The sequence below is a fragment of the Maniola hyperantus genome, chromosome 28, assembly GCF_902806685.2.
Source record: "Maniola hyperantus chromosome 28, iAphHyp1.2, whole genome shotgun sequence".
NCBI lineage: Eukaryota > Metazoa > Arthropoda > Insecta > Lepidoptera > Nymphalidae > Maniola > Maniola hyperantus.
The window spans coordinates 6,125,142-6,141,526 of NC_048563.1; the positions used below are offsets into that span (position 1 = coordinate 6,125,142).

General features: G+C 37.5%; 1 protein-coding gene across 7 annotated transcripts; it reads left to right on the top strand.

Moving 5' to 3' along the window:
- The first annotated feature begins 1,384 nt into the window (after window positions 1-1,384).
- Window positions 1,385-12,445, top strand: DPCoAC (dephosphocoenzyme A carrier). 7 transcript variants are annotated; one of them, XM_069508326.1, is made up of 8 exons: window positions 1,385-1,403; window positions 2,930-3,015; window positions 3,244-3,379; window positions 4,049-4,237; window positions 4,548-4,718; window positions 5,317-5,402; window positions 10,912-11,095; window positions 11,781-12,445. In XM_069508326.1, exons 2-8 carry the CDS (start codon window positions 2,958-2,960, stop codon window positions 11,917-11,919), a joined length of 963 nt encoding a protein of 320 aa, XP_069364427.1. In that variant the 5' UTR covers window positions 1,385-1,403; window positions 2,930-2,957; the 3' UTR covers window positions 11,920-12,445. The 7 variants fall into 7 exon arrangements, with proteins under 7 accessions (XP_069364427.1, XP_069364423.1, XP_069364424.1 ...); XM_069508322.1 differs by lacking the exon at window positions 1,385-1,403 and adding an exon at window positions 1,480-1,614; XM_069508323.1 differs by lacking the exon at window positions 1,385-1,403 and adding an exon at window positions 1,569-1,714.
- The last annotated feature ends 3,940 nt before the right edge of the window (window positions 12,446-16,385 follow it).

Consider the following 16,385-nt stretch of genomic DNA (forward strand, 5'->3'; position numbering starts at 1 on the left):
TTAGGCCATGAACGTATTATTAGAACCTGATAAAATGATTATTTTCTGATAAGGTAGGCAGGTGATAAGGAATCACCGTGGCCACTTTTTTGTTTGTCAAGATGTATTCCTTGATTTAATTATTAGCTTGAATGACATTGACATGGGGGCGTTGTTGTAGCACAAAGGCTGCCAGCAAATAAAATCTCCTCAATTTTACGGAATAGGTATATTGAAAATGTCAATGTCGAAAATTGAGTAAGTTTTATCTAATTTTAGATGAATGAGAAATTGGGAACGCTGTCCCTGTTTCCAAATCGAGAAAGAATAATAAAAAGGCCATGCCATTTACCTGCACAAGTACTATATTTACCTAGTGCTAAATATAGCTATAAGATGCAGCTACACATATGCTGTACCTATTATCAGAATATATCGTGATCGTGATGCTATGTGCATGGAATGGCTCTAATATTTAAAAAACCGGCCAAGTACGAGTCAGGCTCGCGCAATGAGGGTTCCGTACTATAGTCGTATTTTTTGGACATTTTGCACGATAATTCAAAAACTATGATGCATATAAGTAAATAAAAATCTGTTAGTGAAACAGGACAGGTAAAGACCTTTCATAGATACCCCACTTGATATAGTTATCTCACTTCAAAAGTTGAAAATACTAATTATTAGTTCATGACCACAATTTAATTATTTTTGTGTGATCTAACCCTAAATTCACGGTTTTCAGATTTTTCCCCAAATGTCAGCTATAAGATCTACCTACCTGCCAAATTTCATGATTCTAGGTCAACGGGAAGTACCCTGTAGGTTTCTTGACAGACAGACGGACGGACAGACAGACTGACAGACAGACAACAAAGTGATCCTATAAGGGTTCCGTTTTTCCTTTGAGGTACCTACGGAACCCTAAAAAAGATTGAATTTTAGATTTTTTACTTAGCAACACCGCATAATATAAGGGGACAGTGCACAGATACGAGTATATTGTCCAGATTTGCAACTGGCGTGGCCCCCTCAGTCCCTCTCGCTCAACTGATTTTCTTACTTTGTGAAATGTCACTCCTTCTACACTTCACGTTGTTTGTCAAAAATCTCACGTAGGTACCTACAAATACATTTTAGCAAACAAAAAAAGTGGCCACGGTGATAAGGACAAAACATAATCATTTTGTCACGTTCTAATAAGAGCTTAAATGCATTTAGCTATCTCGCTCTAACAGTAAGTGTCACAATAGGGCTACTTCTAATAGTCCTTGTTCTGAGGGACAGCGTGTCACTTGACAAGATGGCGGTGTTAGTTCCAATTTTGGCAACGCGCCAAAAGAGCCTTGTCGTATTGCATGTATTGCACTATCACTTCCTTCACAGACCAGATGGTCTCAGACCCATCGACATAGGATTAGGAGGTAATAATTCTTATTGAAGTACCTAGTACATAAAAATTCTTTGCTCAGACCTCAGTGCCGTGGGTCTGTCAGTCTGTGGTAATTTTCTGACTTCTAGTGGTGACACGCTCAAAGACTAAAGAGGCTAGAGCCGTAAAACCAGAGAAAAAAGTGTAGGAGGATTTTGTTAATTTCCACCGATTTCCACTTCCACCGGCGACCAGAAAAAAAAGTAATTTCTTAAATTGTGATCTTTTATGTGATTGTGATTGAGTGATCTTGTAACTTAGCATCTATTTATTTAAATAAAGTGTGCGATATAAGTTTGATAAGTAGGTATAATATTACACTTAAAATCTTTTTATTAAGTGCAAAGTGATTTACATATCTCCAAAATAAAGTGAGTTGGAATTCCAGAAGTTGTGTCCCATTGAATATCGAATCTCTTGAGGAATTATTGTTTGTTCTAAAAATAGTTTTTTCTAAATTATTTAAATTGCAATTCCAAGGTTAGTTCTTACACTTTGGACTTTGTGCCCTTGCCTAATTAGGTAATTAATGCCATAACAATAAACGCTAATATTTACAATTCTATTTTTAACTTTAAGGTTAAAATTATGTTTAATTTATTTTATCTATCTACATTTTTATTACGACAAATATACCTATAAATTACTTAAGTATTTTTAAAAATAATTCAAGTTATTATCATAAAACTGGTTCCTAGGTACCTAACTTTTCCTCTTAATAAAACTTAAATAAGTCTTATGTAAGTAAATAACGGTAGCTACTTAAATTATTCTTAAAGTTACATCAAACAAGTAAGTATTATAATACATTATTTTAAAAAGATTTTTATACTGATGAGATGAGTAAAGGTTGACAAAAATAAGTAGGTAAGTAGAGGTTTTCTTTAATGTACCTATCTACAAAAAAATAGCTAGTCATTGAAGCTAGTAGCATGTGTTATCTTTGATTGTTTTTTTAATAAGCCAGTGTTATCTAGAATAATAAAACAATGAGTTGTCAGTTGTTGTGTGAGCTGTGAGCTGTGAGCTATTGTACACATAGTGAAGTGATAGCTGCTGTTGCTGTGAATACTGAATAGTGTAAATAAGTCTTGGTCCTTTGCCAACATTATGTTTGGAAGAAACAATTATATAACATTTTTAGTACTTTCCTTTCCAATGGCCTCAAACACCAGGAACGGGCTGAACTCAGATCCTGAAACTAAAACAGTCCACCACGCTGGCCCAGTGCGAAATGGCAGACTTCGTATAGGTATAAACATTACAGAGGACCTTTTTTAAGTGTTCAAACATTCAAGTGCACTTTAACCAATTAAATATAATCAGATTTTTAACGCAGAAGGAAAATGTCATGAGGAACTCTGTATTTCTGAGAGTTCTTCATAATGTTCTCAAAGGTACAGACTTCAGTCTGCCAATCCACATCCATCTTAGGCTGCATCATCAAAAACATTTGATCAGCGAGGGAGTCCCGTGCCCAGCCGTGGGCGATGGTAGTGATGATGCACGTTGTTGCAGGGGCGCCATGTGAGCGGCGGCACGTGAGATGGCGGTGGGCGAAGCGCGCGTCCCGCTGCTCCGCGAGGAACGACTGCCGCACCACAGTACGTACCGTGCACCTGGTAGCTAGCTACGGCAGCAGTGACGTCATCGGGGAGCCTGAAGCACCGCAGACGCTCCCGTTGTGTGTTCTATTGCCTTTATTATGGGGAGTGTTCTGAGGAGTTGTATCCACAAACAACCGGTCATGACTTGCACTTGACCAGTTTTGTATTGATTTGTTGTGAGAATCTGCTGCCCCTAGTGACGCTCACCGAGTACCCTCATTCCAGGCGAGTCAGCGAAGAGCAAGCAGTTGTCCGGGACAGCGCTAGTGGTGACGTCACTGGTGTCTGGCGCCGCGGCCGGCGCGCTGGCCAAGTCTGTCATAGCTCCTCTCGACCGCACCAAGATCAACTTCCAGACCTCGTGAGTTGATTTAGTAGTAATTGAATTAAATATTGATAAGTGCTTTTTAAACGTTAAATCTCCCACTTCGTACGGGAATTGGAATATCCTTCCTACCAGCTAGAAACTCCGCAGTTTAGCTTTGCAAAAATTTCTATTGCGTGATTTCTGCTAAATGTTCTTGGTGGGCGGCATGTTCATGATTAATCACGTTGAAACAACGGAAACATAGATGGCGCTGTATGTTGTTGCGTCGCGGTATTATTAGACGCACGATTTTAGAAAATAAAGATTCAGAAATCAAGTCAAGATTAGTCAAGCTGAAGTGAAATGAAATGAGAATTTAATTTTAAAACTGAGTCATTTAGCAATGATTGTGTCGGGCACCGTGGAGTAAGTTTGACAAAATCTGTACCTCAGGGTCCCCGCTCTTTCTCCTCAGTCATAGTATATTTTATAGATGGCGGATTGATGTTTTATGGACCGATTCTTAGGTTTAAGTGCGTTTATAAGTTTAGGTTTAATATTACTTATTAGCTTTAACTCAATGGCTAGATTGTAGTCTTAGTAGAGTACTGTTGCTAGCACTTTATGATGTGAAAATGTTTTATAGATGCCTAACCTGCTTCTTGTATGAGATCTGTCAATTTTGACGACCTGGCTACATTTTATCTATCTCCCTGTTTGTAGCGAGATCCCGTACTCGGCGCGCGCGGCGGTACGCTTTATAGCGCACAGCGCACGCACGGAGGGGTTCATAGCGCTATGGCGCGGCAACAGCGCCACCATGGCGCGCATCATACCGTACGCCGCCATACAGTTCACCGCGCACGAGCAGTGGAAGCGGGTGCTGGGAGTGGACACGCCACAGACTGCTCAGTGAGTATTATTTAGTTCTAAAAATTACAATAAATGGCGCTGTATTTCTCTCACGCTTTCCCTGTCTGCTATTCTTTGTTGCCTACGCGCCATATTTTGAACGCGCGAGATAGCACGACTCTCTGTTGTTCTTGTGTTTAAAATCTTAACGGGAAGCAATAAGGTCTGTATTTCATTGGTGTTCATTCGGTTTTAATCGGCGTTAGGTTGTGCCGAATGCAAACGAATTTCGCCGATGTGACTTATAAAAGTGTTAGTACTGATTAGGAAGACTATCGTCTATATTCTGTAAAGAACCACATTTCACCAGAGAGTCGCCCGTGCGGCTGTTGGTGGCGGGCTCGCTGGCCGGCGTGACGTCACAGAGCGCCACCTACCCGCTGGACCTGGCGCGCGCGCGCATGGCCGTCGCCGACTATCGCTCCCTGCGAGCCGTGTTCAGCAGAGTGCTGAGAGAGGAGGGCCCCGTCACGCTGTACAGGTGAGCATTTCCCACTTTGCTCCCTTCTCCCTATACCCGTCCGTCCTCCCATTCCCCATTCTCCTCTCCTCGTTTCCCCTTATCTCACCTTTCCACAGCCCTCCCCATTCCTCCCCCTTTCCATCTACCTTTACCCATTTCTCTTCCCCTCCCTTTCCCCTCCCCGCAACCCTTTTCCAATCTCCTCCCCTCTTCCCCAACCTTCACTCCCCTTCTCACTTCCCGTAACCTTTTTCCAATCCTCTCCCCTCCTTACTTCCATATATTCCACTCCCCTTCTCACTTCCCGTAACCCTTTCCCAATCCCCTCCCCTCCTCATTTCCATATCCTCCACTCCCCTTCTCACTTACCCTTTTCCCCACCCCCTCCTTTTCCCCTTTCCTCCCCTCGCTCTTCCCCCCTCCCCTCACTCTTCCTCCCATTAGTCTCACTACTGGCTGATGTACAGGTGAGGCGTCCGGTCGAGATTTCAGAAACTCTTCCCTTATCCTCTCGTTTTCATGCTATATAACAAAGTAAATACGCTGCTATATTGTATGAGATGGTGACGTTCTCCTTACAAGAAATACGTGCTACATAATACGTTTGCCCCCGCAGAGGCTTCCCCGCAACGGTGCTGGGCGTCATCCCGTATGCGGGAGTCTCGTTCTTCACTTACGACACGCTGAGGCACTGGTATCTAGGTGAGTTCATCATTATCATCGCAACGGCCGGCGCACTGCTGAGCACGGCTCTCCTTTCACAATGAATGTTTAGGCCAAGTACGGCTTGGCAGACTTCACACACCTATGAGAACGTTATGGAGAACTGTCAGGCATGCAGTTTTCCTCACCATGTCTCTCTCCTTCACCGGTCGAGCAAGTGATATGTAATTGCACGTAAAAACGCACATAATTTGGAAATGTTTGAGATGCGTGCCCAGGATCGAACCTCCGACCATCCGTTTATACAGACGACGATGCTATCACTGAATCTAAATATATGAAGGCTAAGGCTGTCGCCGTCTTCGTCATATGATGATGATTGATGATTACCGGATACGTCGGGATTACAACCTTTTAGATTTAACCGAGCCTACGTGGGCGCACTAGCAATATTCTCGCACTACGAGAGACAATACAAACTACCCTCAACAATAACTATAGCAACCCTCATTTATGAGTCATGACAACGTCTCCTATGTAACACTAACTACCTACACCGGCTCCTCCATCCCCATACCGTTCCCAGACCAACGAGCTAACCTAGCACACCACAACCTAGTACTATAACCTCAAAAAACAGAAACCACACATGTTACGGATACAGCTATCCTTACCTATCTATATAAAACCCAGGCATCGCCGGGGGAGCTAACATGTCGTCTAGCAGCCCAGCTACGTGTGGAAATATGCCAACTCATCACGTTCCGGCACATAGAGTCATCAAGGTCTGCAGCCACCTCTGTACGTGATCTCTGGTGCTAACCGACCACAGAACGGTAGAGGGGAAATCGATATAAAATCGACAGAGTTAGTTTTAAGGTAGCATTAATCTAGCATAAGTAGTATTTGTAATTTAGATAAGATATAGTTAAGTAAAGGCCTTCGTGTCCCAACGTCGACACGAATGTCCTAATAAAATCATTTTCGTAACCAAAAAGGACTTCTGCCTTCAACCCCCGCTCCAGGTAGCCGCCCTTACGTAACTGGCGCAGTCGGTAGGATAGTCCTGGATGTTTAAGGTCGTCGTGGTGCATCCCCTAAAATCAGGTCAACGCCGTCAACTTCCTTGTCGGGACTACAGAACCTACGAGGAGCAGCTGTCATAGGAGCTGCCGCTGAAGACTTCGAGTCATACTGGAAATCGATGGATCGAAGCTCGCCAGCGACTTTGGTTTTGTAAGTACATGAAATCCTTTTTATTGGTTGTTATATTAACTTTTGCGCAGGGTACTATAATTTTATAACTAATACGATTTTTTATTACGATTTTCACCCGCGTAGTAGATACTTTCATTTTATTGAGTTTTGGTAATTTAATTATTTGATACCTTTAGGTAGGACAGTTTAGAATATTTAAAGAATGACGGAACTTAGCCAAGTAGATTTGTTAGATAGAATAAATAAGTCACTTAAGTTTTTACCGAATTTTGATGGAAATTCTTATACTTTAACGAGATTTATTAATTTAGCCGACCAATTAGTGCGCTCATTTTTAAATCCAGGTCAAGAGTATGAGCTTTCAAACCTTTCCTTGATTAGCGGAATTCTTAATAAAATTACCGGATCTGCAGCAAGAACTATATCAGCCTACGGAATTTCCGATGATTGGAATAAAATTAAAGATACATTAGTTAACAGTTTTTCCGATTACCGAGATGAAATAACCTTACTAACAGACTTATCATATTTAATTCAAGGTCCAGATACAGTACAAATATTTTACGAAAAAGTTCAAAATTTACTCTGCACACTTATTACGTATGTAGAGCTACACGAAACTGTCAAAACTACTGTCGAAGTAAAAATAACACTCTATCAAAAGTTAGCCCTTAAAACGTTCTTAAAAGGTTTAAGAGAACCTTTAGGGTCAAGAGTAAGGTGTATGAGACCCCCCACGCTGCAAACTGCTCTTGAATTTGCCAAAGAAGAATTAAATATAATACATCTACAGAACAGAACTAAATTTTTTCAAAATTATCATAAGCATACTCGTAGACCTCATTATTTTTATTCACAGCGAAATTATTATAGTGGTACGAATTTCCCTTCTAGATCACGAAAATACTCAATGTCCCAAAAACACATTCCTTCAGAACCTCAATACCCTTCAAGCACTTATATCCCATGCCAACCTCACCCTGATTCAAAAATTTGCCCACAGGTGGACTTAAATCTACACAGTACACTGGAAACTCCGGAACGTAAAATTCCTGTATATAATAATATATCGGACCAATATTCTAATTCCCAACAATACGTGCCGACCCGGTGTGAAAATGAAATTGACACCGTTGCTGACGATAGGCAGAATTACGATTTCATAATATCACGTTTGCCCATAGAACAGTTAAATGCAGAGGAGACAATGAATTTAATTAACCTTTGTAAAGAATTTCCAGATGTATTTCTTTCTAATATAGGTAATTTAACTGTCGATTTCCGACAACTTAATAAATTAGATAAAAAGAATCCGAGTGATTTTACCAACTTTCTGGATAAAATCGGGAGGTCTTTGTACTTTACGACTTTAGACATACAAAATTCATATACAATTTCCGAAGATCTTATGGACAGTGTCCTTCAAGGCCTACAAAATTGTACAACCCTTTTTGACAAAATTGTAATTTTTTCAACATCCTTACAGGAACACATACTCAATTTGCGAGATTCGTTCGAACGATTTAGAAACTTCAATTTAAAAATCCAGTTAGATAAATCTGAATTTTTCAAACGCGAAACGCCATTCTGTCACATGTATTCTCCAGATGGTATAAAACCAAACCCACATTATGTTTTACATATTTTAAATTACCCATTACCTAAAAATCGCCAGCAGATTAAGGAATTTTTAGGCATCCTTGGCTTTTACAGAAGATTCATACCCGACTTCGCAAGTGTGACCAAGCCTTTAACATCGTGCTTGAAGAAAGGAGCGAAATTAAATTTTGATTCAGAATTCGTTAATTGTTTCAGACAGTGTCAAATTCTTGTTAAAAATATGCCTATCCTAGCATATACAGATTTTGGAAAAGAATTAAATTTAACTACATACGCATCAGAAACCACTTTAAGTGCAACGCTTACGCAAGGCCCTCTTGGCGCCGATATGCCTATTGCATACTCTTCCAGAACTTTGAATGATAGTGAAACTAAATATCCTACGAATAAAAAAGAACTTCTTGCAATAGTCTGGGCCACAAAATACTTTAGGCCGTATCTTTTTGGTAAAAAGTTTAATTTGATTTCTAATTTTCAAAATTTACCCAAGGTCAAAGAATTAGGTCCACGTATTACGCGATGGAATTTAAAGTTAAGTGAATACGATTATACAATTATTAATAAAAAGGCTTCAGAAACGAACGCGGATACCCCGTTAAATAAATCTAGGTCCGTTAATCATTTGGAAAAATCAAAATTACAGGCAAAGTCACAGGAAAAGCCGAGTTTAAGTCAAATTAACACTAAGCATACGAAGGTACAGAATCCTATTTCCAAAATTCCTAACGAAACCTCGAATTTCCAAAACCATACTATACATTTATATACACGAAGGAAAATTCGCGGTCCCTTTACAAAATCACGTTTTAAAAGACAGGTAATAAAGTAAATTAATTAGATAGGTATGTGCAATTCTTTCCAGACATTAAATTACAAAGATATAGAATTTGTCTTTTCACACGATCAAGTTTCAGCCAACCGATAGGACTACTATATTCCTATGTTTTACCAAGAACTATAACACTATATTATCTTTAAAATAATTAGTTTTTGCAATTAGATAACTATTTCAACACATATATACATTCTTTACTATAGACCTTTTACATTTTAGCATTTATTATTTCTTCTAAATTATAGCAAAACTAGGTGTACCACTAATCGGAAAAAGTTAAGAAAGCTCTTACTTGTGTCACATTGTGACTATAGAATAATGAGCAAATTTAGCATAAAGTAGGTATACCTAATGCTCACTTCCTGTAAATTTTCGTGCCTTGAACCGAAAATATGCAAGAACCTACATCATTCCCAGATCAAAAGTAAGTAGAAATAGTTAGATCATTGATAACTCAATGTACTTACCTACACCTTATTCAAAATTATAATATAATTTTAAAATAAAGTTCTTTCTAAAAGTAAGTAGGTATATAATAAGTCATAGTTACCTATCTAGTTATAACGAGTAGACATTTAGCTTATCATTTTACAGAATTCATGCAGTTGTAGTCCTTAGGTTTCTTTTTACATTACATTTAGTTCAGATTTTTTTATCAATTTAGCTCGAATTAATTAGTACATTCTGTCAATTATACTACTTTGCTTTTAATATACCTATCGTAGTAGTTATAGTACCATATGCACATTTTTATCTCAACCAATTCTAAGGTTTTCATTTACATTGAGGCTGAATGCCCGAAGGTCAGTTCTTCAAAACTGCGTGAGCAGAAAATATCACTCACTGAGGAACCAACTTATCCGGAGAACACATCAACTACTGTCACAGGAGATAGATGAAACGTGATAATCCACGCCTATCTCTCTGTCTAAGGAGGCTCAGAGAAAGCAGCTCAACCATTATCCATGAATTAAGAACTACTTCAATACTACCAGTATGCCGCAATATTCGGCTTCACTTTCAACGGTACGATTCGACCAGCCCATTACAGATGCTTCATCTTCACGAACGAAGTCCAGCAGCAGCCCTCCAGACTGAGGGTGGAAACCTCCGAGGACGTTCCGGCGACATTTCCGTTAAAATTACTACAATGGTCGCCGCACTGAGGGTGGAGGTGTTACGGATACAGCTATCCTTACCTATCTATATAAAACCCAGGCATCGCCGGGGGAGCTAACATGTCGTCTAGCAGCCCAGCTACGTGTGGAAATATGCCAACTCATCACGTTCCGGCACATAGAGTCATCAAGGTCTGCAGCCACCTCTGTACGTGATCTCTGGTGCTAACCGACCACAGAACGGTAGAGGGGAAATCGATATAAAATCGACAGAGTTAGTTTTAAGGTAGCATTAATCTAGCATAAGTAGTATTTGTAATTTAGATAAGATATAGTTAAGTAAAGGCCTTCGTGTCCCAACGTCGACACGAATGTCCTAATAAAATCATTTTCGTAACCAAAAAGGACTTCTGCCTTCAACCCCCGCTCCAGGTAGCCGCCCTTACGTAACTCACAGGTAACAACAACAATATTATTGTTACAATAATAATAAAACCCACAGTATGACACACAGTGTCTACTGAGAAGTGCCCTCGGCAAGAGCCATACGAATAATGAATCGTTTCGCACAGCTCGTTCGACTTTATAGTTTCACAACAACGATGGGGACGATGACGTAATTTTCCATGAGCAAATTGTTTATACCTAAAGACGGTGCTGCCGTCATACATAAAAGGAAAAGGTGACTGACTGACTGATCGATCAAGTATCCACAGCTCAAACTACTTAGATTAAAAAATTCATTGTTATTCCCCAGATTACACGGGTTCGACTCCGCGCGGCCTCACTAACATGGCGTGCGGCGGCGTGGCCGGTGCGCTGGCGCAGACCGCGTCCTACCCGCTCGACATCGTGCGGCGCCGCATGCAGACCGCGCGGCGCAGAACCGACAAGACGTATCCCTATCCCACCATACTGGACACACTGGCCACTGTATACAGGTGAGCTGTACACCCACAGGTAACCGGGGTAATACTGTATTACCTACTTTACCTGTGAGGTGATCCGTCGAATATCCAAAATAACCCGTCCCAGCCAGCAGCTCCAGCTCAGCAGGTAAGCTTTACACCCACAGGTAACCTGGGTAATACTATTTTTTTTATTTTTTTTATTTGATTCTTTGGAACACATACAATACATAAATTTAACATACACTACGCCACTTATAAATAAACACAGGCTGATAAATGTATCTATAAATAAATATTTAAATAAAATAATAATAATTATAGAATAACTATATTACCTACGTTACCTGTGAGGCGATCCGTCGAAAATCTAAAATAACTCATCCCAACCAGCAGCTCCCAGCTCAGCAGGTAAGCTTTAACCCACAGGTAACCTGGGTAATACTGTATTACCTACGTTACCTGTGGCCGATCCGTGGAATAATTAAGCTAACCGACATAGCTCTACGAGTTGCAAACATTATAGACGTTTCCAAAGCGCTCGAATGGCGACCTCGCTCGAAAAACGTAGATTACACTATTTATTAGCTCACTACTATACCAGAAGGTAAACAGTACCTACATATTATATAGGAGGGTTTTACAAAAACCTAAATCCACGCGGGCGAAGCCGCGGGCATCAGCTAGTTCATTAATAGATTTGTGTTTTGACTGTCAGGTTAGAAGGCTGGCGCGGGTTCTTCAAGGGGCTGAGCATGAACTGGGTGAAGGGGCCCATCGCAGTGGGCATCTCCTTCTCCTCCTACGACGCCATCAGGCGCACACTGCGTGACGTCTCCCTCTCGCTCACCGCGTGAGGGGCAACGCGGTAATCACTGATTACTGACAGTACCTGTTGCTTTTACTATGTACAGTACGCGGCAGAAAATGCCGTACATCGACCTTTCGATTGAGATTTCGGCCAGATACTAAAATGACAACTAGAAATGTCAAACTTAAGAATAATGATACCAGCTTAACAAAAATAGTGTTGTCCTAATGGATCCAGTTAAGATTAAAATCGTTAATCAGTACCCTTAGTATAAATGCGAAAGAAAGAAAGAAAAGAAAAGACAATAAAAAACAGACAACACACGACACGTCATTTTGGTCTCCGAGATGAAAAAAATGTACTATATGTGACGTTTTGTCGGTCGCAACGACAGAGACAACGCTCTACGAAACCGCTATTCTCTTTTCAAAGGTCGATATACAATATTTTCTGCCGCATGCTGTGCCACGTGAGACGTTCTATATATTAAACGATTACAAATACAAGCTAGACATAATGTTGGTAACAAATGATTACTGATACAAGCTAGACATAATGTTGGGTAATGTTGGTAATAAATGATTACTGATTTTACTTGTATTACTTGAATTGTTAACAGTAATAATAATAGCAGTGACAGTGCATGACGATGTTATGATAAGTAATTTTGGTAATGAGTGATTACTTAAAATATCTGTCACTTTATAATTTCAATGAAAATTATACTTTTAGAAATGTTAAAATTGATGTTATATGGTTTACAATCTTATTGAATAAAAACGAAAAAATTCAACAAAAAAATTGCCAACTTTTTACAATATAATATAAATATATGTTTGTGTAAATAAATGTTGGCCGCGAAAATATGTTAAATTTTTAATTTTGTAACAAATTGACACCAGCTTTGGCTTCAAGCTATGAAAGGTAAAAAAAATATATTGTAGTGATAAGTGCATAATTTAAAATGGTGCAAGTTAGATTAGTTAATGATTTTAAATTTATTTCGTGGTTTAACGGCATATTGTAATGTATATGTATCGGGTACATACCACGATTAATTGTTCAATTAATCGTGCAATTGGGTTGAAATATCGACAAATAAAAACAAAAATTAATCGTGGTATGTACCTACCCGTTATATACATGAAGTTAGATTAGTGTTAAATTTTATTTCCAAAGAGTCTCTTTTTGTGTAAAGTATTTTAAAATAATACAACTGTGTTTTTCAAAGTGAGAAATGACATTTAACTTACAAAAACTCATAATTTTTGATCTAAAGGTAAAATGATATTTAAGTATTACTCGCCCGATATTACTAAAATGTTATTTATGAATCGGTTGATATTATTAAAATGATATTTATTTTAACGGATGATTTCACTAACATGATATTTTATTTATTTATTGGTTGATATTACTAATATAATATTTATTACTCGTCTGATATTAGTAAAATGGTAATTATTACTCGACTAATGATAACTTTAGTGATATTTCGCGAGCAATGCATAACATAAATTGTAATAATATAACAATGGCAAGTGTTAGCCAACGTGGAAGTGTTTTTAGGGTTCCGTAGTAAAACAAGGAACCCTTATAGTTTCGCCATGTCCGTCCGTCCGTCTGTCCTCGGTTAATCTCAGAGACTTAGTGCTAGAAATATGTAATTTGGCATGGGTGTAAATATTAATCACGCCGACAAAGTGGTGAAATAAAATTTTTAAGATATTTTTTTTAGGGTAGCTCCCCTACATGTAAAGTGGGGATGAATTTTTTTTTCTCGTCTACCCCATAGTGTGGGGTATCGTTGAATAGGTCTTTTAAAAATACTGTGGGTGTGGTAACATCATTTTTCGATTTCTAGATTCGTTTGTAAAATTAGAGTCAAGTGTCCCGTCCCCCCCTCTCTATCAGCCAAATGGTAGTATATAGGAACGTGAAAAAATTCACAGCAGTAGTATATATAATCAATTTTAAAGGAAAACTATCATGGCTAAGTAGGGTTCACAGGTTGGTGATGTGTTTATAGAAAGACTGTAATTACTGGCACTGGTGTATTTTAAATAACTATGTACAATTTACACACGATTTATCTATCTGTTTTTCGAGGATTGTGACTACGGAACCCTACAATACGCGTGGCCCGCCACGCACTTGGCCGGTTTTATAACATGGGTTCACATTACCTTAACGTTATAAACCCATGAATAGATTTAAAAAACTATCATATATAACATTATAATTTTTTTTTATGTTATTCGTATATATTTTTATACAAATTATATATAAATAACATTTAAAAAAATATAATGTTATGAAATTATAATGAAATATGTTTATATGGTTACAGTTCCAAAGAAACGTTTTGTCAAATTAATTTGTTGTTTTGTCGCTTTTGCAAGCAACAACAATTATGTGATGTTACAAAATCTGCTTATTGCGTTTTTTATTGTGGTTGAGAATGTATAGTTGTAGAAGATAGATAATATATTAAAAAATTGTACGATAAATTATTGTCATTATAAAAATTATTTTGTATTTTATATTGGTATTAGTTTAGTATATAGTCTGTTTTTCTTTAGTTTGCTTAAAACATAAACTGCTCAGAGACATAAGCGAGCGTAAGCGACACGGTTTGCCTGGCGGTTTAGACCTTCTGGTTTTCACTCGTATCACGATTTGATTGTCAGTCAGTTTGCAGTGACAAGGTCGTATGTGCCTCTTACGTATGTCAGCGAGAAGCTACTTGTTTACCTCTTAAGTAAGCCAAGGAAAACTACAGTATAGTCCGCACAAAATGAGAACTCACGCGCCATTTTAGCTCTATGTGTCAACTGTCACGTCAAAAGTACGATTTAACTTTCTGTGTCAACACAGAAAGTTAAAATGGCGAGTGAGAACTTAAAATGTATGCATTATATAGTCAAACTGTTCGAACAATGCAATATGCGCCAGTAATTCTACATCGAATTTAGAGACTGAAATATGTTTCATCAAAATCGGCTTAGTCAATTAACAATTTCGAATAATATTCCATTTTATATCTCAAATGTAAATAATAATTTATTGATATAAGCTTACGTATTTACGTGTTATTGAACTATGTTTTATATTTAGTTCTGTAGATTATATTTTTCGTTGAACATATTGCCATGAAATTGTCGAAATTATGAATTTGAATTTATAATACTTACTTAAATAAATATTTATTTCATATAAGTTTTATTTATTAATATGGAATATTGACTGCATGTAATAAGTGACAATAATAGGAATAATATTATGTATTTTGAAACAAAAATTGTTTTTTTAAATGTACCTATTGGTTTCTTTATTAATGACTTTATTCCTATTTATAATTCATATATTATATAGAATCGTTATTCAAATTTTAAAATATTCATTTAAAATTGTTATAAAAAAATTGATAGATTTTAAAATAGCTATTTGTACTGTCTAGTCTATGCACACAGGTTTATATTTCTTCAATTCTATGTTTCTGTACATAATTATATTTAATTAAAAAAATGAGTATTAAAAATACTTACTTTTTGCAATGAAATACGTAGTTGTTATCGAATTAAATAAAACTTTTCAATTTTTCATTGTGTTTTAATTTACTTACGAAATCTTTTATTGTTGGTCTCTTTATAAAACCATAACCAGACAATCCCCGCGACTTCGTCCGCATCAATTAAGTTTTTAAAAATCCCGTGAGAATTCTTAGATTTTCTAAGCGACGGAAAGTAATGTACACCGACTTTTAGAAGAAGATAGCAGATTCGTACAGCATTCTCTGTCGTTGACACCGACAAAACGTCATATTATACGTATGAGTAACAAAGACGACGCTCTACAAAGCCGAAATGTCATTCTAATCGTCGATGTCCATTACTTTCTGCCGCGTACTGTACAAACGTGATGTAAAAAAAACTGCAATCTGAAGAAACATTTTAATTTACTTATTATTCACAGAATTTCGTATTTCGATCTTAATATACTAATATTGCACAATTATTACAAAGAAATCAGATAAAATACGTCTACTTATTTCAGTAAGAGCTACACAACTTAGATCTTTATTTTATTCAATTTAAATTTATACATACTTACCTGACTGCATTAAGTATTCATTATTTTTCTTTTAAGTAACTAAAACTTATCATTATTAATCTACTAGTAGTTAATTAAGTCAAACTAATTACTTAGGTAGGTACTTACCTAAATAAATAGATAGTTCCTATTAGTAGGTACTAATGACTTAAAATACTATTTTTTTTTTTAATTAACTTCATGACACATTTTACTTCATAATCATTTCTTGGTATTATTTTTTGGTATCGTATTAATTAATAATAGTTCCTAAGTATTTACTATTTACTTATATTAATACTAGCTGACGCCCGCGACTTCGTTCGCGTGGATTTCAGTTGTTAAAATCCTAAGGAAGGATCCTGTTCGGGCCTCGGGGTCCGGGATACGATCCAGGGACGTACTTTTCGGAGTTATACT